At 41.8% G+C, this 22,825-nt stretch overlaps 1 protein-coding gene across 2 annotated transcripts; it reads left to right on the top strand.

The window, feature by feature from the left end:
* Positions 1–1,053: 1,053 nt before the first annotated feature.
* On the top strand, positions 1,054–21,828 carry LOC306912715 (uncharacterized protein). Of its 2 annotated transcripts, none has more exons than XM_079489144.1 (16): positions 1,054–1,567; positions 2,583–2,633; positions 4,335–4,422; positions 6,743–6,956; positions 8,656–8,798; positions 9,329–9,421; positions 10,284–10,366; positions 12,868–12,939; positions 14,012–14,140; positions 14,753–14,848; positions 16,255–16,389; positions 16,865–17,138; positions 18,420–18,474; positions 18,581–18,789; positions 20,467–20,551; positions 20,662–21,828. In XM_079489144.1, the coding sequence occupies exons 1-16, from the start codon at positions 1,403–1,405 to the stop codon at positions 20,681–20,683; spliced, it is 1,914 nt and encodes a 637-aa protein (XP_079345270.1). In that variant the 5' UTR covers positions 1,054–1,402; the 3' UTR covers positions 20,684–21,828. The 2 variants fall into 2 exon arrangements, with proteins under 2 accessions (XP_079345270.1, XP_079345269.1); XM_079489143.1 differs by having other exon boundaries at positions 1,055–1,567; positions 20,467–20,555.
* The last annotated feature ends 997 nt before the right edge of the window (positions 21,829–22,825 follow it).

Genomic DNA, 22,825 nt, shown 5'->3' with positions numbered 1-22,825 from the left:
GGATAGGAGAGTGGTCTCTGGGAGACCTCCTGTAACTGCAACCTTGACCACTTGGTTTGAGTTGAACAAAGCCACACAGTCGTGGGTGTACAGGGAGTAGAGAAGGGGGCTCAAAACGCATCCCTGAGGGGCTCCTGTGCTGAGGTCCGGACTTCGTTCCACCACCTGATGGAGCTCTGACAGGAAGTTGAGAATCCAGCTGCAAAGGTTTGAGTTTAGACCCAGGCTCTTTAGCTTGAAGTCTAGTTTGAGGGGAATTATGGTATTGAACATTATTTTATTATTATTTTTTGAATGTTTTTTTTTTGTGGCTTTCACCTTTATTTTTTTATGGAGGGACAGACAGTAGGCTGACAGGAAATGGGGCGAAAGATGGGGGGGGATGACATGCAGTAAAGGCTGTCAGGATCGGGAGTCGAACCCTCGGCACACTGCCAGACTGGATTACCAGCCAAGGTGCCTGGACCGGCCCAGGCCCTCACATACATTCTAAATACAACAACATGTTACGTATGCACTGTAAAGTTGCCCGAACAGTCAGAACATGTAGGTTAAGGGTTTTTATTCTCCCCAAACTCCTCTACCAACCTCCAAAAAGTTTTCTTCAGTGCAAAGACAATAATTCACATATCAAAAGTTCAAAATGACACACTGGCCAGAAATAGACCAATGAAATAAATACTTAGGCATACACAACTGAACAAGACCAAATAGGATGAGAACTCTCTTCAGGTTAAACCTTGGTCACACCAGGCCCTGTAGCTCTCCCTCAGGACTGTTACCTGTGTTAAAGCCCACAACCAACTGACTAGTCTGTCCCTGCAGCCTCCCTTAAATAGGAGTGGATCCTACCACAGGACAGAATCAATTAACATTTCTTCTCAATAACTACTTATAAATAAATACTTCCATAAATAATCAATTGTATAAAAGTAACCTAAACATACTAAAGATGTGTTACAGTTAAACAAATATAAATAACCATGAGAACTCAATGACCATTACTCAAAGCATAAGAAGAACACCCCTCCCATGCACAGCACTTGGCCCCTTCCTAATCAAGGGAAATGCCACCAGCAGTGCAGGAGAGGCAAACCATCAGTTTAAAACATTAGTCCTTTCATGTTATAGAGAGCAGTTTTATATAGGGCACGGGTTGCCCCGTGACATGCACAGTTGCACACTTTGAGGTAGACCAGTTTGTCAAGCTTTTTGGAGTGACGATCCAGGCCAAGAGTAGCCTATGCACCTTTTTGAGGCAGACCAGTTTGTCAAAATAATTGTGACACAGACACACCCACACCCACACCAGTGGCAGATAGTTTAGAAGTGAAAGCAATATTTGCTCCACACTTACAAGTGTCTGCATTGAAGCTTGTAGCATATTATAAAGCTAAAGAAGATGGAACATGCGTGGAGATGCTGTGTTGCGGTGATTCTTGGTTTAATGTGGTATTTCACAGACTGTGCACCATCCGTGGGCCAATTCGTGTGGCTCACTGGGCTGTGCATTCTGTGTTACATGTCAGCCCCACTGCTATTCCAGAACAACAGCCAGGAAAGTAAGGTAATGGAAATAAATACACAATAAACTTGCATTCAGTAAATACAGCTGTACATACAGTACACTATTGAGATATAGATTGGTGATATAGATGTAGACGAAAATGAATAACATCAGACTATGCATGTGACAATGATTTGTTAGATCTCACATATTTTATTTCTCAATGAAGAACCCCGGAACTTCTGGCCGTGACTCCGTGAGGCGACAGCACTACCGTGCCCCCTCGTATGATGATTCATTCTGTATCAGAGATATTTGATTTGACTCGGCCAAATTATGTAATGCAGCAATGTTAACTTGAGTTGAGTATCAAAGTATATACGGTAGTTACTGAATGTATCAAACAGGAACCTCAACCATGTAGTGAGCATGAGTTTGAGAAGTCGTGACTCAGGACTTACACAAGTCAACTCCTGAGGTCAAAAGGCAATATATCAACTGATTTCTATGGATGGAGCTCGTTAATTTTTGATTGATAACGAGCACCTTATCGATAATGTTGTGGAAAGACGGGAAACAATACATTCTGAACAGAACCAGTATCTTTTACTATGGCCTTCAAATACAGTAATTTTCTAACAGACGGAAAACAGACGGAAGGAAATTGAACTTTTTATCAATAAAATAAAGAAACTGTTAACTGGTTAATACGTGTGCCATCACTTTAAAAGTGACAGCGCTGGTTGGCAGGTATCGCTACACTTTTAGACCGACATGTTTGTGCCAGCATGGATGATTACATGTATTTCTTGATCGCCTCTTGTCTTGTTTAAGTATGACATCATGGGACACTATACTCGATAACAGGCTTGATAAGCCCAAAGCTTATTGATAACTGGTACTCAATAAGCTTGTTATCAGATTGCTCCATCCTACTGATTGCTGTAAACTGTGCCCTGTGGCCTGTGCTCTGATAAATAAGTTAAAGATGTACCGGTACTTGTGGCGTACTGTGCACTGACAGTGACTGTACGTGTATTTCTGTTGCATGTTGTCAACTCCACCGTTATCCCAGAACATCAGTCGGGAGAGCAGCAGCACCAAAACTGAATCTGAATTACTTCAGGTAATGAAAATACAACAATCCACTTGCGTTTAGTATCAATGTGGTTGTATCACTTTTAACAATAACAATGCATTTTGTTTGTGTAACACTTACATAATACATACAGCCCATACCGTATGTGCTTTGAGATAAAGATGGACTGAAAAAGGAAGGAACTTGCACACTGTGTTCAAATGCAGAGTTACACACACACACACACACACACACACACACACACACACCCAGTGTGGTGGCCGTCGCAAACCGGCAACCTTTCTTACGTACAGGCACACTGATTTGTGTGCAGCTCCTCAGACAGGGTAGCAGTATGAGAAAACAACAACACTACTAATAAGGGGTTGGGGATAATCTTATCATCAGTAGTTATGAGAGGTTCGGGCCGCTAGCCCGCTACATTGCCCTCACACGTGCATCACACTGCAAATCTGATCGACTGATATGGCCTAGATATATGGAGTTATATCCGTCAGTCCATGTCCCTTCTATGCCCACATAAATTAAGGAGATCCCTGATGTTATCGGTATATATGCTAGGCATGTAACGATATATCGTATGTCGATATGTACCAAACTGGTGGCAATTTAAATCGATTTTTGTAAAAACATGTATCGTGATACATAATGTTAAAAAAAGGATTTGAGATTTGTGGAAGAGAGGATACAAAAAAAGCTACAGTATTGAAAACAAGTAATATTGTAAAAGAAAAAGAATGCGATATTGGATTTGTGGAAGAGAAATAATACACAACATGATAGTCGGTCATTTGTCTGGAAAATTATTTTGTATTTAAGAAATCGCAAAAAATCTTACCGTAAACCTAATATCGTGATTCGAATTGCATCGAGTTGAGTGAATTATTACATGAATATATGGGCATGCCCCCTTTTGTGCCCATAATATGGAGCTGACTGATTTCTTTGCACCTGATGACACCCAGTGAGGTTAGACAACACACTCCATATTTGGGTATATCTGTATATATAATAGTATACTGGTAATATGCTCTGTGTGCATGTGCATGCAAGCAGGTGTATTTGATGACGATTATTGCAATTATGGAATAAATTCAAATTTGAGGAAGAAATCAAATCCAGAAAGATTCAAGATTTTATTGCCATGTCAACAGAGTTGATTGGAATTTGTTTCAGTTCACTAAAAACAGACATACAAAATGGCACATATTCACATCACATATTCAGACAGTAGAAAAAGATACAAAAGTACAAACATCATATGAGGGGGACCAATAAATAAGGAGAATGCAAAACGTTACAGTTCATGTTGAATAAATAGCAATTCATCGCAGTTCATCGTTTTTACAAAGCAGCTTCACGCTGTAAAGTGCGAGTGAAAAGATGGCTAGCATTCAGGAGGCGAACAGCCTCGGGATAAGTGATATTCTTAAAGCGGGAGGTTGCACTTTAGAGGTCTTTTCAGGGGTGCAAAGAGAGAGCAGGCAGGGTGGGAGGGGTCGGCGGTCACCTTCTGCATCCTACACTTGGTGCGTAGGATCATGGATGTAGATAGAATCCTCCGCAGTGAGACGCCAATAACACTATTCATGTTGATCATTATCTGTTAGAGGACTGTAGTATGTAGTGAGAGTAAATAATACAATACTGGACCTTTTCTTTTTGCAAATTCATTTTTACAATCTGTCCTGTTGTGCAGTTTGTGTCATAGCTTTGTTTCTCCTTTAGGAGGACAGCGTGGATGGTCAGTTGAGCTCTGACGTACCTGACAGCATGCCACGGCACTGTTCTGATTTAAAGAAGTCTGTTCAGAAAGGTACAGTAGGCTTTGTTTTCGATCCATTCCTTTACTTGCCATGCATTTTGATGTGCACAGTATAGGCCTATGTCGTCACATTTGCCACATGCGAGTGCAACCGCTAGTAGGCCTACATTAATGATAACTTTCATTTGAAGGGGTGACTTGGGGGCATGTAAAGGCAATATTTAAACTATGTATGGCACACACATGTTGCCATGGTGAGGTGGAGTTATATTTAGGTTTGAATGAGTCGTGCCGTGGTTGTGTCTTTGAAAAAGTGTGTGTGTGTGTGTGTGTGTGTGTGTGTGTGTGTGTGTGTGTGTGTGTGTGTGTGTGTGTGTGTGTGTGTGTGTGTGTGTGTGTGTGTGTGTGTGTGTGTGTGCGTGTGCGTGTGTGCGTGCGTGCGTGTGCATGTGCCCGCGCAACAGTCAAACAATGGCAAAAGTATACAGTACATGTCTGGAGACAGTACATGCAGTTCACGTGTCCTCATTAAGTGCACGAGACTGTTAAGCTCGTCAACCTAGATGTCTCGACCAGACATCTAGGTTGACGACGTATAGCTTAATAGCTTCTTGGGCTGTTATTTGTATGCAATGTGCCAACAATGGAATTGTTGGAATGCAATTTGCATGTCAACAATGTTCCGAAAAGGGGGTGGAGAAACAAATGGCTGCTTAGCCTGCACTTCAGGTGTTGTAATCCTTGAACAGACTTGTGCCAGGTTCTACAGGTTTCATAAACTGAGACTACTGTAGGATAAATCCTGCAAGTATGCCAAAAAACTAATTACATGCTGCTAACATGCCAGTGTAATGACCTTTGAACAGTTTAACGTTAATTATTATTATGTCCAACAATGTTGCCTGCTTGAAATAAAAGCACGCACAAACCTTTCTGCATAGGAGGAAGCTCTGCACTTTAGCAGGCCTAATGTTTTTAACATAAATAGCTTGTTCACTTTTTTCTCCTTCTGAAGCTACAATGTGACACATGCCACTTGTTGCTGCATTACAGGTGCTACAATTCTTGCTTTTGAGCTGCACTCAACTTTTATCTGCACTATTGATCAATTCAAATAAGGATGTTTTAGTTTCATCATATTTCCTACTCTGTTCTGTAAATGGAAGAATAACTGATTATTGTCGTTAACCATTTCTCTGCTGTGAGCTATTCTTATTTTTATAGTTTTATTTATGGTTTGAACTTTGGACAATACTTCAACAGTGCAATGTAGGTTGTGATGTTTGGCTGTTTTGTAGCTTCATCTGTCAAAGCAGACAGAGATGCCAGATGCAGTCAAAGACAAAGGAAACGTATGCCAAAAAATTATTATAGTAGTTATAGTAATTATTATAGGCCTACTCAAACAGAAGGGAGGCCTCAAACCATCAAGCCAAAAGATACAACATAAACAAGTCCAAAAAGGTTAACTTAAAGTCCAAAGCTTCAAAAGCTGAAATAATACAAAATGTATACAAAAAAGCATTGAGGCGGCCATGAAACACAGACGGAACACAGAATGTTCGTTTGAAATAATAGTCCTCAAAAGATTGGAGCTGCGGGGGAGGCGGTCAGGCTGGCAGGTCAGGACAGGCTGGCAGGGAGGATATCAATAATTAGATCGAATCATGCAGGCCAGATAAGGAAAAAGGTTCTCAAGTTTTCTCAGAGCTTTAACTGAGCTGTGTGCAATGGCTGTAGTTGGTAATTATCATGGAGCACTACATGCAGCCAGTCACAGCCAGCCTAGCCAGGTGATTGCCAGATGGAGACCAGCCAGGTAAATGCCAGATGGAGACCAGCCAGGTAATTGCCAGCCCAGGACACACCTCCCCGAATGTGGAATTCAGATCCGAGACCTAATAAACAAAGAAATGTCAGAAGTGTAAAAGCTGACAAGACAACTAAGCTGCCATGACTTCATCGTTTCCAAGTCTGAATGCAACATTACAGTATATTCATTTTAATGAAGTCTTATTTAAAATTAAAATCAGTCTTATTATTGTATTGTTTAACAACTTATTTTACTGCACTACTGACATTCGCCGACTCAGATGACCATTTCAGAATTGCAAGACTCTGAACCCCAAATTGCTCCCGATGTGCAGGTTGGTGCCTCGCATTTTCTCCTCCATCGGTGTGTGAGGCCGGGTATGAGTGAATGTAGGCTAATGCACAAACTATGTAAAGCGCTTTGGATAAAAGCACTAGGCCTATATAAATCCAACATTTACCATTTTAATGTAATTTAACCTAGTTGTGGTTGTCTCCCCCCCCCCCCCCCCCCCCCCACACACACACACACACACACACACACACACACACACACCAGTTATTGAGTGTGCTTACGCCCAGTACCTCCACCCTTTGTACGCCGACGCGGAGCCCCGCAACGACCAGCCCCTGTACCGCGTGCTGAGCAAGGAGAGCGACTTCATCGTAGACCAGGTCATCTGCGGAGCCAAAAACCTGGACGTCGGCAAAACCGTCGTCGGCTCTGTCCGCATCTTGACGGAGCACATACGCTATGCCAAGCACTCTGACGGGTGAGATCAGGAACTCTGGGCTCAGACCATGTACAGTACTGTAGCTCTGGTCCATAGCCGGACTTCTCCTTAAGGCTATGTTACTCTCGACTTCCTGCCCCCGTATGAAGACTGCAGAGCCTGTCGACTTCTGTGAAAATAAGTCGAAAGCCTACTTTCCCTATAGTTGACCCTCACCACACACCACGCCAGAAAAGAAAATATTTCACCGGAAGGAAACATCTTGTCAATGGGATTTTCTATTGACAATATCTGTAGAGAGGGTACAGTGGAGTAACTAAAACAAAAAAATTCTGGCCAAAAAGTGCATTTTATGTGTGGTGGGGGCTCAAAGTGTTTGTTGTTGAGTGGCAAAATCGTTCTTTAAATTTTTGCAGAAGTCCACACTCCACAGGCTGTGCAGTCTTCATGGGGTGGCAGGAAGTCGAGAGTAACATAGCCTCTTAGGAGAAGTCCTTAAGGCTACCAGAGCTAGTACAGTACAATCCTCAACTCTAGAAATGCCTTGTTCATGTACAGTATCACCTTCTTTGAATCATCTACTAAAGGTGGCCTTACACTAGCCGAAATATGAAATCTGATAGCACCACACACTACAGGATAATCGGAGCGGCGCAGAGCAAATATCAAACATTCTTGATGTTGATCGGGCCGATCACGCTTTGAGCAGCCCAGAGCAGATCGATTGAGTCGGTCACCCCCCGAGCGTCAAAAAATGCCCGATTTATCGTCTAGTGTAAGGCCACCTTTACTGTCGGGACTTATATTTTTGTTGGCCCATGTCTTTTCTTTTGACCTACCGGTATACTATGGAATATTTGTTTTTGTTTTTTTTATCTGTTTATTATGATTTTTTGGTATACAGGCATTTCAGTAATATTTAAAAAATTGCAGAAACATACAAACAAAACAGTGGGAAATAATTGCATCATTTTAAATGGGCCTTCTATGACCGGAAAAAAATATGTAGAAGTGTGTAGTTTTCTGGATTGCTCCCAACTTATTACTCCAATTACAATCACGCATAGTGTGCACCTCCCTTCTAAAGCCACTGCTAGCCTGGGGTCAAAACATCCCCATCACTTGCATAGACACATGCATAGTCTGTTTGACAACACAGTCAGTCATCTGAGGGAACATAGTCTAATTTGGGATGAGGTAAACATAGGGCTGAGGGAACTTGAGTATACAGTACCTCCTGTTTATCGAGAGCGTTTGAACATCTGATATTACAATTCTCCCTGTGATCTGTGTGTCGATAACGGTTTCTGCAGATTTTCACATCCTCTTGATAAACAGGATTCTCAAACATATTCATTCCAAAAAATATAGGTAATTGGCCGCCGACCCCCATGTGAAAATATGTTGTTCCAGGGACCCCCCAGAAGCAAAGATTTGAGTTAAAAACGTTCGCTCTGAAACAATATATTCAAAGATTTGTGCCACATTTTCACGATTTTTCAAAAATAGCAGACCTACAAGCTCATAGCGCAGCACTCGGTGCCATTCTATGAGCTTGTAGATCTGCCATTTTTAAATAGCTAAATCGTAATATAATGCTTACAACACCAAAAAAGGGTTCCCACCCCAAAATGGGTTAAAAATCTGTGAAGTTGCTCTTTAGTAGGAACACTTTGCGTGCATGTGACTGTTTCAAAAGTGGATTCTAAAACGGTTGGTGTTTTTTTTGCTGTTTCAGAGAGCCCCCGTTCAACTCCATGACACTGGAGATCTCAGTTCTCAGGAAGTTTGCGGAGACGTTGGTACGCAACATTCTCCCCAGGTCTCTGTGGGGACAGGATGTCATCTGCTGTGCCTTAAATGAGATCATTGCCTTAAACGGTGAGCATGCAAGCACTGTGACTAGAAGGTCAACTTTGCCACTGTGATCATTATTTCAACAAAGTCAATGTGCAGCTCATCAACAAGATATCAAAATATTGGTACTTTCATTTCATATTTCAACAACAGTGTAAATGCAAATAACGAACCAGAAACAGCTAACTAATACAGTACGCATTCATTCATATTTTTCTGAACTTAACCCTAGAACACTAAACCCACATTTTGACAAACAATCACTAAACCCGGGTATATTTTAACAAATGTAAAATATTCCATAAAGAATACTACTCATCAAAATACAACGTGTGGCAACTTGAGGTACTCATCTTTAATATTTCAATATGAAATTTCACACAAAAAAATGTAAGAAGAAGAAGAATAGATATCACAGGTCCTATCATAGAGGAGCAAAATGTGGGTATTATCTCAAAAATATTCCTAGAAGAAGAACAAAGGAACTGGGAACATTTCCTTTGGTCTATCCATTTGGGAGTTGATTGTGTGCTTGTGGTTGCTTCTCTCCTCAGCTCTGGAAATGGTTTCATTTCTGTCTGAACCACAAAACCTGAACCAACTATTGGTGACTTACCTCGACAGCAGCGACTCAAATCAGACACACGGTGAGTCGACAAAACCGAGCAAAGGTCAAAAAGAGGCCGACATGATTCTCATGTAACGATTCATCAACTCACATTCAAATCACGAAAACTGTTTTATTTTTAAATAACATTTTTTATTGAATTTTTACGTTTTCACAAAGATGAATCGTAAATCTATACAGATAATGTAATCAATTATTTTACATAGATCCTATAGTTCAACCCCGGTGGAAAAGGGGCCTGTGTGTATTTTCCCTATAATTCGTCCACACATAGCCGGTTATTTTTTTTTTCTATAAACATAGCTTTTTATATGCGTTTGGGGCATAGAGTATATAAAAGGATAGAGACTGAACTGGCGCGAAGCTCCGCCCCCCCCAGCTATTCATGTCAGTGGAAGTTGCTCAGTGGCGTTTTGAAGCACCCGGAAGACTGCCAGAAGTACCGTCTCAGAACGTCTACTTCCGCATTTGACCACCAAATGTTGGTGGTCAAATGCGGAAGTGCAACCGAGCGCTCAATGTTAAAGCCCAGCTGCACGGGGTTTCCCGGTCATGAATCCACGGGTCCGCCTGTAGTCCCTCCTCCTACCACTAGGGCCCAGAGCTTCAACGTTGAATAGCCTCACTGGCCCCTTGGTTTGGGGGGGTCCGCCCAGTGACGCCCACACACAAAGACATTTTGGCCAATACAACGAATAATTGTAAAAGTTGTGGCTGGCTCCGCCACTTTAGTTACATTGTCGTGTAGATCAACGGAGAAAACAAAAAAGCTACGTTTATAAAAAATACCCATGTAGGTGTGTACGAATATGAATGTATCACACCTTACAAACCACATGTGTATGTTACAGTATGAAATACTTTGTTGTTGTTCTTCTCAGCTCCTGACCAAACTGTCGCTGACAGCTGTGAGGATTACCAAATTGTCGCTGACTGCTTCACCGCTGGTAGTGAAGAATATACGGTAAAGTTGGATTAAAGGAGCATTCAGTGATTTGGGTCATTTGGAAAACCACCCAATCCGCCCCGGTAACAAAATGTGCACATGCACGCTCTACAGTAGGGGAAAGTGCATCAGGCCAACAGCATGTGCACCAAGGCCCGCCCCCACTCGATCATGATTGGAGGAAGGCCCCTCTCATCCTGATTGGATGAAGGCTTTTCCACCCGCCACCAAAACTGAAACTAGGGTTTTTTGACCCCAGGGGTTAACTGGGGACAGGGAGGAACTCCTTATATGGTCAGCACATTCTATAGTAGGGAGGATTATCCAGAAAAAAAGAAAAAATAAGTGATATTTGAATTAAGTCAAATCATATACCTTTTTAAGGTTTAATTCATCAAGCCAAACAAGACGGAAGTTGCAAGGTGAAACAGGTACAGCTATGACATTAAATAAATACGTAGAAAAATAACCATGTAAACCAGGAAAAACAACGTCACTTCCGCCATGGGATCCTATTCACCTTTTTCTTACAACCCATAGTGCATTGTGTTTGTGTGTGCATAAGTTCCTCTTTCTCTTGCTGTGTTGCCAGTTTTGCAAGAGAAACAAGTGGCCAGGTCTATGAAAACAAGCACAAATGAAAATAGCTGATCTACAAGCTCACAGCGACACATTGTGAGGTTGTACATCCGTTATTTAAAAACACATTGAGAATAAATCGTAATATTTTGAATATTTTTAAAACAAAAAAAAGGCACAAAATATGTTCAGATGGATGTCTGTGGACAATTAGTACATATTAATCTGGGGTTCCTTGATGTGAAGAAATTTGGAAGCAACTATACACTTTAGAGCAGCGGCGCCGGTGGCGGTGGCTCAGGGGTAGAGTTTCCGGATGGTAACCGCAAGGTCGCCAGTTCGAACCCGGGCTCCCCCAGAGTTAGTGTCGAAGTGTCCTTGAGCAAGACACTGAACCCCTAATTGCTCCTGATGTGCTGGTTGGTACCTTGCATGGTTTCTGCCGCCATCAGTGTATGAATGGGTGAATGTAATGCACAATCTATGTAAAGCGCCTTGGATAAAGGCGCTATATAAATGCACCATTTACCATTTAGAATCAAGCCCAAAAACCAGCAACTACAATAATTTATTTGCAAGTGACTTTACAGAAAAAACAAGTCAAAGGTTGCTTATAATAAGCAGACATGGCAACACGGCCTGAACACCCAAGGAGACCCAGTAACTTGGCGGGGAAAAATGTGCATAAGGCAGATTTCCAACAGCATCTCTGCATTGAGGTTTGGATGGCATTTATTCCACAACATAATATATAATAATAATAATCAGGATCACTAATTCTGGCTTTAATAAAAGTTTTGCCATTTATCTCAATTGATTTGTGTTGCAGTGATGAGTAACGAATGTACTGTAGAGCATGTAACGTCACTCAACTGACGATACAATTCGAATCACGATATAGGTTCGCAATACGATTTTCTTTTTTTTAATTATCGAAACCAATCACCAAAACATTGTTTTGTTTTTTTATTATAATTTCTCTTACACAAATCCAGTATTTTCTTTCTCTTTTAATTTTCTTCTCTTGTCCTTGTCAATACAATAGAAAATGACAAACTCATTTTATATCAATTATCTTAATCACAAAGATTATTTTAACGCACCCTCTGCTGTTTGCATCACGATTTAAATTGCGATGTATCGATTTTAATTGATTTACGATATCGTTCCAGTGCATGCCTATTGCCTATAGAAATGTGACTGAGCTGCATGGGTTTTGGTTGCCAAGAGGCAACCTCCTGGAGGTCTCGGATCACCCATTTCGGTCTGAGTTTGAACTGTTGCCCTCAGGTCGTCGGCTGAGGGTGCCCACCACAAAGACTAATCGGTTCAAAGTGTCCTTTGTCCCGGCTTCTATTCAGCTGCTGAACAGCAGATAGCACTTTATTCTTGCCTCGTTGCACATATTGCCCACTAATGCACTTTTGCTGACTTTGCTACTATTGAATGTCATGACTTCTCTGTCTCTAGTGCCCTGTTCTTAGATCTTAGTCCTGTATTGAATGTTGTTGGTTGTGTGTATTTTTTTGAGTCCTTACAGAGCTATGTGTGTGTGTGGGTGGCTGGGTGGGCGGTTGGGTGGCTGGGTGGGTGGGTGCGTCTGAGCACGAAAACAGCATGGTTGTTTTTCACAACACACACACACGCACATATTAACTGTATATATGGTGATTTCGAGTGTGCCAGTACAGTACAGTACAGTAGAGGGTACAGTAGAGGGACCCCCACACGGTAACTATGTCATTTCTCAACCGTTTCGGACGCGGGGAGGCTCACCGGAATCGGGCCGGCACCCTGGGTGCGTTCCTGTGGGCCCCCCCCCCAGGGACCCCCACACGGAGTTGCACCACTCACTTCACACGGGTGTGATTGTTTTACTATTATCTGGCTGCAAACCAATTTCCTGCAAGGGACAATAAAGCTAACCTTGAACCCATTAGGTGGACATTGACCTGGATGACTACCTTACGCACATGTGGAGCGGCAATCGCTGGGCTCTCAGCATCCCTCACGTGAGTCTCAGGCAGTACTTGTTTTACCCATTTAGGACTGAGACCAGATTCTACAAATGTCTTCTAAATCATGGCATGTTTCTATGTCAAGGACCCCAAAAACTATATGTAATATTGGCCGCCGACCCCCATCTGAAAATATGTTGATCCAGGTTCCGTCCGTCCCCCGCCCCAGAAGCAAAGATTTGAGTTAAAAACGTTCGCTCTGAAAGAATATATATTCAAAGATTTGCGCCACATTTTCACGATTTTTCAAAAATGGCAGATCTTCAAGCTTGTAGATCTGCTATTTTTCAATAGCTAAACTATAACATATTGCTTAAAACACCAAAAGGGGTTCCCGTCCTGAATGGGTTTAAAATTACAAGTAAAGGGACATTCTGCATAAGGAGTATAGAGGGTATGCTATGCGTGTGACCCGGAAGTTATGCAGGAATGCCTACTGTGTGGCAAAAAACTACTTTCTGGCCTGACAACCCATACAAAAGAAAAGTCCTATCTGATTGAATTAAACAATGTTAAACTCACTTTGCATGTTGCTTTGCCACTCGATGTGCCATTCACTTTAAGCATGCGCATACCCTCTATTTTCTACGTTTGGCACTTTAAAGGAGAATTCCATGCTAGAAGGCTTTCTTACCTTTATTTGTAGTTGTTACGTTTTGAAGGTGTTATTTTGTGCAAAAGTGCATTATTGGCTATTCCCCTACCATAAGCCCTCAATGGGGGTTGGGTTTTTGTGCTAATTCGCTTATTTCCATCAAAATAAGTAGTAAAGTGTGTCCTTGGGATACTATTTACATTATGAAGAGAGGATATACAAAAAAATTATTTTTGAGCGATGGAAATAAGAGAATTAGCACAACACCCCAATGCCCCATTCAATTCAATGCATTCCAATTCAATTCATTGAGGGCTTATGGTATAGGGGAAATAGCCAATGATGCGCTTTTGCACAAAATAACACCTGGACCTCTTTGGTAACAACTACAAAGAAAGGTAAGAAAGCCTTCTAGCATGGAATTCTCCTTAAGTGCAGTTTGGTGCCAATGCTTTTCTACTTTTACTTTAGGCGGAGTGGAGGAACGGGGATATGGTGTTCACCGTGCACCTGGAGGAACGAGACGTCACAGAGGACGAACTCCACTGGGACGTCCAGAAGACATATATGGATGTCACACGTTTCCGCGACAGACTGCAGGTTAGGGGCACGCACGCACGCACGCACGCACGCACGCATTATATAGTGCATACTTATAGTTTAATTGTACAGATATTCTACTGTTTAACCCATTCTGGGCGGGAACCCCTTTTGGGGTTCTGTACAGTGTGTAGTATGTATTGTACAGTATTCAAAAATGTAAAAAATGTGATGCTGCCTGCTATATAAATATTTGAAGTTTTTTAGAAAACCTAGGTCAGGATTTAGAGGCGTTTTTAGAATCTGCCTCAGGCCTAAATGGGTTAAGACAGATGTTAGGTTCTCAGCTTACTACTTGATCCTGGATGACTATTTGTGTGTATTTGATGCATTATTATTACCATGTGTTGTCCTTGCTTACTGTTAGTTGCACAATCTGGATTAAGTAATTTTGCCAAATGCCTAATTGTAATTGTAACTTGTTTACAGTATATACTGTAGGACAGGTATTGATCATTGGGGTTTCGGAACCCAGCGTTTGCCACAGGGGTTATTTATTGCGTGCAGGGTGAAATAGACTTTAGCAGGCAATATTTTGGGCGCGTTAGGCTGAACTTTTTGTCGTTTAGAGTACTCTACAACTCTCTACAAGTTGCTTGCTGCTGTTTTCAGGACTCCAGCAACCTTCCCTTGATATCAGAGCTGCTGAAAGGCTCAGAAGAGATGATCAGTGAAGGAGTCAGAGCCTCAGTGGAACGCTTCCTTCAGGTAAACATCACCATGAGCACAATATTAGCCGTGGTGTGAAGTACATCTACGTAAGTACAGTACTTATGTACATGTTGGAGCTATTGTAGTTTACTTGAGAATTAACAATTTCCAATACTTTTTCTTCTACTCCACTATACTACATCTCAGAGGCAAATATTGTACTTTTCCCTCCACTACATTTATTTGAAAACTTTAGTTACTATAGTTACTTTGATTATTATTACAAAACATGCATTAATCACTTCAGCCCTATAAATGGGCCATTTGAAAATAGCAAATCTACAAGTGTAGCGATGCGACTCATTGTGACTTTTTGTACTTTTAAGTACTGAAATACATTTTGAATTCCAAACTTTTACTTGTAACAGAGTACTTCTACAGTATTAATACTTTGATACCTACTGTAAGTAGAACAATTGAGTACTTTTAACCACCACTGGGTAAAGTAAACATCACCATGAGTACAATATTAGGCCAGTGGTTCTTGTTCAACCCCAAAATTAATGTATTTGGCTGCAGACCGCCATCTGTAAACGCATTTCTTAGCAGCTAGCTGTAGTTAAAATGTTTGACAAATATTCAACATTTTCGAAAAAAATTCAGATCTACAAGCTCACAACGCTCACAAACTGAAAATTAGCCTCGGCTATAAACCATATCTCTGCTGTCGGGAAGAAACCTCTTAACTCCAAAATGTTCAGGAAATGAAAATTATTCATTTTTCAGGAAATTAAGAAAACCTTATAGTTTCAAAACAAAGCAATACTGCCTCATCAAAGTTGGTCTTGTGAGTTTATATATTGTCAATTACTTGCATGAGAGGGGTAGCAGTGGTGGAGTTAAGCCATAACCACACCAAAGGGTCAAGACGGTTTTAGCGTTGTCCCTGCGGTGTGATATGTCTTGTTGCACGTTGACCCACGTTGACCCTATTGATTCAACGCATGGAATTCAATGGCCCAAACCACACCAAAGGGTCAAGACGTTTTTTTGCGTTAACTCCTTGCAACCGTTTTGACCCAAGGAGTTGCATGGTGACCCTTTGGTGTGGTACTGTGGTTAGGGCCTTAGTTGCTTCAGCAGACATTTTGAGGGTCCAATGGAGTTAAGAGGTTTTGTCCAAAGCGTTTTTTACTACTTTCCATTGGTTCAATATTTTCGAAACAACACACAGTCGTAAAGGGTGTTCAATAGCACTGATTTATGCCCCAAAAAAATCTAAAACCTCAAAAATGGAGTTTCCTCCCGACAGCAACGAATACAACGGTTTCATGTTTTTATAACTTGATACATTGTCTTTTGTATTGTCCCTGTTAAATAAACGTATAAATAAAACCACTGCCGTAACAGAATTTCAGCACTAGCAGATCTTCCTATACTACCCATGTAATTTTGCTGTGCAGGAGGTGGTTGCTGATGATCAGATGGGTCACAGCCAGCCAGTCTTTCAGTTCCTCGGCCCTGAGCTGAACGAAGACGAACTTGACCTTCTCAGCGGCTTGGCCACCTTGCTGACCACCGGACAACAGGATGATGAGGTGAACAGAAACACAGACAGATCCCAGCCATGTATATGGATTTAAAGTGATTAAAATAAGCTTGATGCTTCACTATTTTTGCTGTGGACCCCCTGCAACTCCCTCAAGGGCACCTGGGGGTCCCCGGCAGACCCTACTTTGAGAACCACTGGAATAAAGGAGGCAGGCAATCGCCAGCATTTGTCGCTTTGTGGTCATTTGCATTAGATCAGGAGTTCCCAAACTGTGGTGGGTGCACCCCTTGTGGTGCGCGAACGCCCTCTAGGGGGTGCGTGACATGAAAAGGGTAAAGGCAGTTTTATGGTGTTATTTAGCAGAAACGTCAAAATAAAAAAAAAAATTGGATTGGCATCGGACAATCACTTTTGTGATGGGGTTTAGCGAAGGGCTAATTGGAAATTGGAGGCTAGATGTACTGTGAACTGAATATGTTGAATGAACTGTCACAAGCAGATTCTGATGATTTCTTTTACAGCTCCACATCTCACATGTAGATGCCGGAAATGAAGACTTGCCCACGATAGCAGAAGAATCCTCAGAGGCCTCAAATGAGGATTGTGACATTGTGTCTGATGGCCTGTGCGTAGACGGTTGGAGTATCGGTGGAAAGTCTTCTAGAAAGGAAAAGCATACACTGAAGGATCAAGGGACTCTGCCAAAAGAGGACGAGAAGCATTTTCAGAGGAAGGCCAGCTTGAAGCGACACAAAGCCACCGAAACCATCATGGAGCTGTTCAAAGAAATATCTGGTTTGTTCAGCAGTCAATCCCCAATTCCAGTGGAGGAAAGTAACTATGTACACTTAGGTGACATTCACACCAGAAAGCTTTACTGCGATTAAAACGAATCCTGCTGCGCATTGTCCGAAAGTTCGCTTCGTTTGGCAGGTGTGAAGGCTCATTCGAATCCTAATGCGCAGCAAAGAACCGCATTCTACTCCGCCCAAAAACGGGGGTTTCGCTTCGCTTCCAATCGCACTTGATTTCGATTCGGTGCAGGTGGGAATGCATTCCGTAGCAAATAAAGGAAATGTGGCGGATAAGGAGCTAAACACAGTTGGAGACGGACGGAGAAGGGATATTCATTTTACGCAGTGCAAAGATGTTCGCATTCGAGTCTACCGAAGTATTAGGTGAGAATGTGACCTTAGTAGTGTAGTTGCGAACGCAGTGAGCATTTACTATGAGACCCAGCAGATCCTGTCTGTCTGTCCGTCACGCTGTAACACCACCGGCCTGCCACCAGAGGGCGCACCTTTAGCTGCTTAACGACGACACTGTCAATACTAGCCCAAAATAATAGTGCACGCACACACGTACTCATGCACGCACGCGCACACACACACACAAAACTTAACTTAAAAAAAAAAAATTAAAAGGAAAAACACGCACGCACACACACACACACACACACACAAAACTTAACTTAAAAAAAACTTCACTTAAAAAAAAAACTTAACTTAAAAAAAATCTTAAACACAAAAAAAAGAACTTAACAAAAACCTTACAAAATTACGTAATTTATTCTAATTGTTGTTTTTGCAATTTACGCGTTCGCGCGTCTTACTTGTGTACTTAAGTACAATGTTGAGGTATTTGTACTTTACTTGAGTATGTCAAATTTGCAGTACTTTTACTTTGTTACTTTTACTAGTTACTTTGTAGATTTAAATATGATTACAAAACACACATTAACCACTTCAGCCCTATATACATTTCTGCCATTTGAAAATATTCGATCTACAAGCTCACAATGTGTCTCGATGCGAGTAGTTTCTACTTTTGGTGCTTTCAACTTTTGGTAGGCTACTTAACTACAATTTGATGCCAATACTTTTGTACTTTCACCCAAGTACATTTTGAATTCTGGACTTGTAACAGAGTATTTCTCCATTGCAATATTGACACTTTTACTTAAGTAAAAAGTGAGTACCTTTTCCACCAACGCCCAATGCTCGTTGCTTCATCTTCACAATAGTGGTATTATTCAGTAATGTTTAAATTGATTATAATTGTTCTCGTGTCTTCCAGGCAATTCCGTCTGTTTGAACGTGCTTAATGTCATCGCTCTGCTCTTCAAGATAAAGTAAGGCTAATTTTAAAATATGTTTCACCACTCTCTTCACAGCGAGTTCTCTCACAGAAAATTTGAATTAGTGACCCCGTATCCTCTCTCTATACCTCTTTTCCAGTGACGTGAATTCCCTCATAAGCAAATCGATCCCGACCGAAGAGAACATGACTGCATATATCAGCGACCTGTGTGAGCGGCGGTGGCCCGGTGGATCGTCAGCGCCACTTAAACCGACGCCGCCCAAGAAGGATGCCGTCAAGAAGCAACCGACCAAGGAGGACATGGACAACACAAGGGCCAGGGCCCGTCAGCTCATCTGTGACAAGTGTACGTGCCCTCAAGTAGTGTGGCATTGGTCCGACCTCCCGTTAGTCCAACCATTACTGACTATCCCAAACCCTGACCTAACCTCATAGGAAGTAAGTAAAGTAGTAGGAAGTAGCCTTGCCGAGCCATGAGGCCCATAGAGCAGGAGCCTATCTCCTGTTTCTGTAGTGTGAGGCAGCTTGATGTACAAGTACACCCCCTGGACATGACGCTAGTATGTCGCAGGGACTTACCCCCAATCCAACCCTTGATGCTGAGTGTCAAGCAGGGAGACACTGGGTCCCATTTTTAAAGTCTTTGGTATGACCCGGCCAGGGATTGAACCCCAACCTCCCAGTCTCAGGGCAGACACTCTAACCACAACGCCACTGAGCAGGTACCTCATAGGAAGCCACAGGTGATTTTGTAACCCACAGCATGGGTGATTTTTAACCCGCAGCATAGGTCGGACTAACGGGAGGTCTGACTTGAGGGCAGTCCCTAACCCGCCTGTCTTCATATGGTTTCAACATTATGTCATGGTTGCTTGTCAGCTGCTTACTCCACTGTTTCCAATTAAGACAATTACTCCACTGTTTCCAATTAAGACCCAAAGGATATGATGGATGTATATATGTATATAAAAAATAAAACATTGTGAAAATATGCTATCAGTGCATTGAAAGGACACAATCATGTTTAATCAGACCATTGAATGCTCTTAGTAGCCGTCTACTGACCTACCAAGATCTCAGTAGCTGCATTCAACGCACATAATGCTACTGAGATCTTGGTAGGTCAGTAGACGGCTACTTCAATGGTCTACTTACATTTTGATATATGTTGTCCCTTTGCATTGATAGCATTGTGAAAGGTGGAAAAAAGGGATATTTACTCATGACCACATCAAAATGGGTCCACAACCCCTAAACTAGGAAGCCAGTGTTTGGGAAACACTAATCTCTCAAGAACAAATGGGTGCTGTTTTTTTTTATTATATATATATATATTTTATCCCGCGATTTCTGTAACCCATTTTTCACCCCTGTCAATTATCTAATGTGATCCTGGGCTCTACACACCCTCCGCCAACCTAGTCCCCATATATGGGAGACATGTGGAGAGCAACGGACTTGAACTCATGCTTCCTTCATGCCTGAGTGTCCAAGTTGCTCCTTTACACCTGTCAGGGGAGAGTTTCCCTGTTTGGACGTAGCGCGTGGAAGGAAGGAACACGTTATTCCAACCAGTTCCTTTCCCCTCCACCAGGCGTCACGGCTGGCCAGGGGGAGGCAGTTTAGAGACCAGGATTACTGCATGTTTTTTGTGAGGGTACCTACCCTAGGGGACACGGGGAGAACATGCAAACTCCACACAGAAAGGCCCTTTCGCCAACCCCGCCTCAGGTATGGGCACTGATGACGCGGACGAGGAAACACGCCGCCAGCACCCACAGGGTGCCCAGATTGGGGAAACATTGACTTGCACCACTAGCAAGTTTCTTCATTTCTTTTCAACTACTTTAGTCCTAGGGACCCTGATGAATAGATTTGCTGTGGTGACATTGAAAGATGTTGTTAGAATAATCACTTTAAGACTTGGATGGTGATGCTACTTGGATGGGGAATGGTCTTACAATTGACTTGAAATGACAAAAATACAGTCTTAAAGTATGCTTCACCCATTGTCGCCCTTAAGATCCATTGAAAACCATCTTTAAGAAGAAGAAGTTGGAGAAGGTTTTCGAGCTGTTTCAGAGCAGTTCTGAAAACAAGAGACTGCTGTATGTGAGTATATCCATGCTTGATATGGCAAGCAATAACTTTTTCAAAGATCATATACAAATGTTTCCTTCTTCCTGGCTAACTGGTTCCTTTTTCTAAATCCTGACAGCGGCTCTTGTCTTTCTTACTGAGTGAGTTTCTACCTGTTGAAGACGCTCTCAAGGACGCCCTGCAGAAAGGGAAGACATTTAAATAGTAATCTCAGGTGAACTAGACTTTGAGGAACACCAATTGACCTTCTCAATGCTTTGTAACACCAATCACAACACATCATGAATCACTTAATTATGAATCACTTCATAATGTCTTCTGATAAAGTATGAATGGAAATATAGTCTGCTCATAGCACTGTAGAGTTACAGTTAAAATCACTCTCGAGTTCTCATCACAACTCAAGTTAAGTCTCGCGTGGCTGCTTTTCAAATGCTTTATAGCATTCGAAGATAGTTGTCTGGCTACAGTCAAGTAGCCTAATGAAATATAACATCATACTTGCTGGTCGCTCAGACTTTTTTCTTTTGGCCAGGATCATCTATCTTATATTATAATTATCATAGTTATCATATAAACACTGTGTATTGTTGGTTGATTATAATAAATGATTGCTTTAAGTCAAGTGAAAAGCTAAACCAAACACAAATACATTACATATCTGAAAGAACAACACACAACATGTTTATGTGTGCACCTCCAGGAATTGTTTTTTTTTTTTTGGAAATTGTTAGCTACCGGTGATACACTGTAGATTATTTCATTCTATCCTAAATTAATTTGAAGTAATCACCCTCTATATTGTATTTTATATGTTTTGTTGCACCATTTATCATTGTTCAGCAATTGTAAACTTTGCTTTTTTTTAGTAGTAGTAGTACATGCATTATTATTATTTTCTTACAGTAGCCTATGACATATTTTTTATGTTTGATGTTTTTGAGGATAATAGTGATGCTATATTTTTGGACTTATAGTTTTGCTAGGAGTTTACTAGTTATTGTGTGACCATTGTTTGTTTCTTTTTAGACGTTGACAATGAACATAACCAGTTAATATTCCAACTCTGACCACTAGAGGTCAGTGTTGACCAAGCAGCACCATGCCATTATTCCAATTTAAAGTCCCCCCCCCCCATTTCTCCATACTGTAGGCCTACACGTTTTCCCTTTTTTCAACTGTAGCCTATTATGATTTCCTTTTGTCATAGAAGTGTATATTTGTACGTCTTTAAATGTTCTGATGAATTGAAAATGGAGGACTGGCAGGACCCTGATGTATACAAGTCTTTGTGTTTTTTCTGCATGGTTTTATCCTCGTAGCAGTAGTTTTGTATGGACTTGCTTTCGTTTGAAGTGTACCCATTCTACAACAATCAATCAATCAAAACATAGCTACATGTCATGTGTCATCAACATGCATGCTTTGATCAAAATACACACTATAGTTAATTAATTCAGGGCCGTGCAGAGAGCACTAGGGGGGCAGGGGCTCAAACTCCAAAAAATGCACATGTGTGGGCGCGCGTAGCGCGTGCCGATTTTTGGGGGTGGTCTTTTTGTGGAGTCCTTCCCTTGTGCCATTTCATGTCATTGGACAGTAAAATAAGATATGTTGTCATTAGTCTGAAACTAAAACTGACTGATGGAAGATTAAAAGATAATTCATTATGATAGTGGCATTTATCATTACTTGTCAAATGTTCGTCTTAAAGGGCCAATGGCACTTATTGGCCCCCCACACAAGCCCTTATTGGTCCCCCACACAAGCCCTTATTTGCCCCCCACACAAGCCCTTATTTGCCCCCCACAAAAGCCCTTATTTGCCCCCCACACAAGCCCTTATTTGCCCCCCACAAGCCCTTATTTGCCCCCCACACAAGCCGTTATTGCCCCCCACACAAGCCCTTATTGGCCCCCCACATAAGCCCTTATTGGCCCCCCACACAAGCCCTTATTTGCCCCCCACACAATCCCTTATTGCCCCCCACATAAGCCCTTATTGGCCCCCCACATAAGCCCTTATTGGTCCCCCACACAAGCCCTTGTTTTCCCCCCACACAAGCCCTTATTGCCCCCCACAGCCCTTATTGGCTCCCCACAAGCCCTTATTGGCCCCCACATAAGCTCGTATTGGGCCCCCCCCCCCCCCCCCCCCCCCCCCACACACACACACACATGTCCTTATGTGACAATTTCTTTTTAAATAATAAAACTTTGTTTTGCCCTTTTCCTCGAAAAAATAAAACGTTTTTTTGTATTTTTTTTTTATTTTATTTTTTT

Source organism: Electrona antarctica (genome assembly GCF_951216825.1).
Source record: "Electrona antarctica genome assembly, chromosome: 20".
NCBI lineage: Eukaryota > Metazoa > Chordata > Actinopteri > Myctophiformes > Myctophidae > Electrona > Electrona antarctica.
This window is presented reverse-complemented; position numbering and strand designations above follow the sequence as displayed.

Coding starts and splice junctions, on each gene's coding strand:
- LOC306912715 (XM_079489143.1), top strand. CDS start 1,403: ATGGAACATGCGTGGAGATGCTGTGTTGCGGTGATTCTTGGTTTAATG. Junction 8,799..9,328: donor TGAGATCATTGCCTTAAACG/GTGAGCATGCAA, acceptor TTCTCTCCTCAG/CTCTGGAAATGGTTTCATTT. Junction 14,849..16,254: donor CAGTGGAACGCTTCCTTCAG/GTAAACATCACC, acceptor TTTGCTGTGCAG/GAGGTGGTTGCTGATGATCA.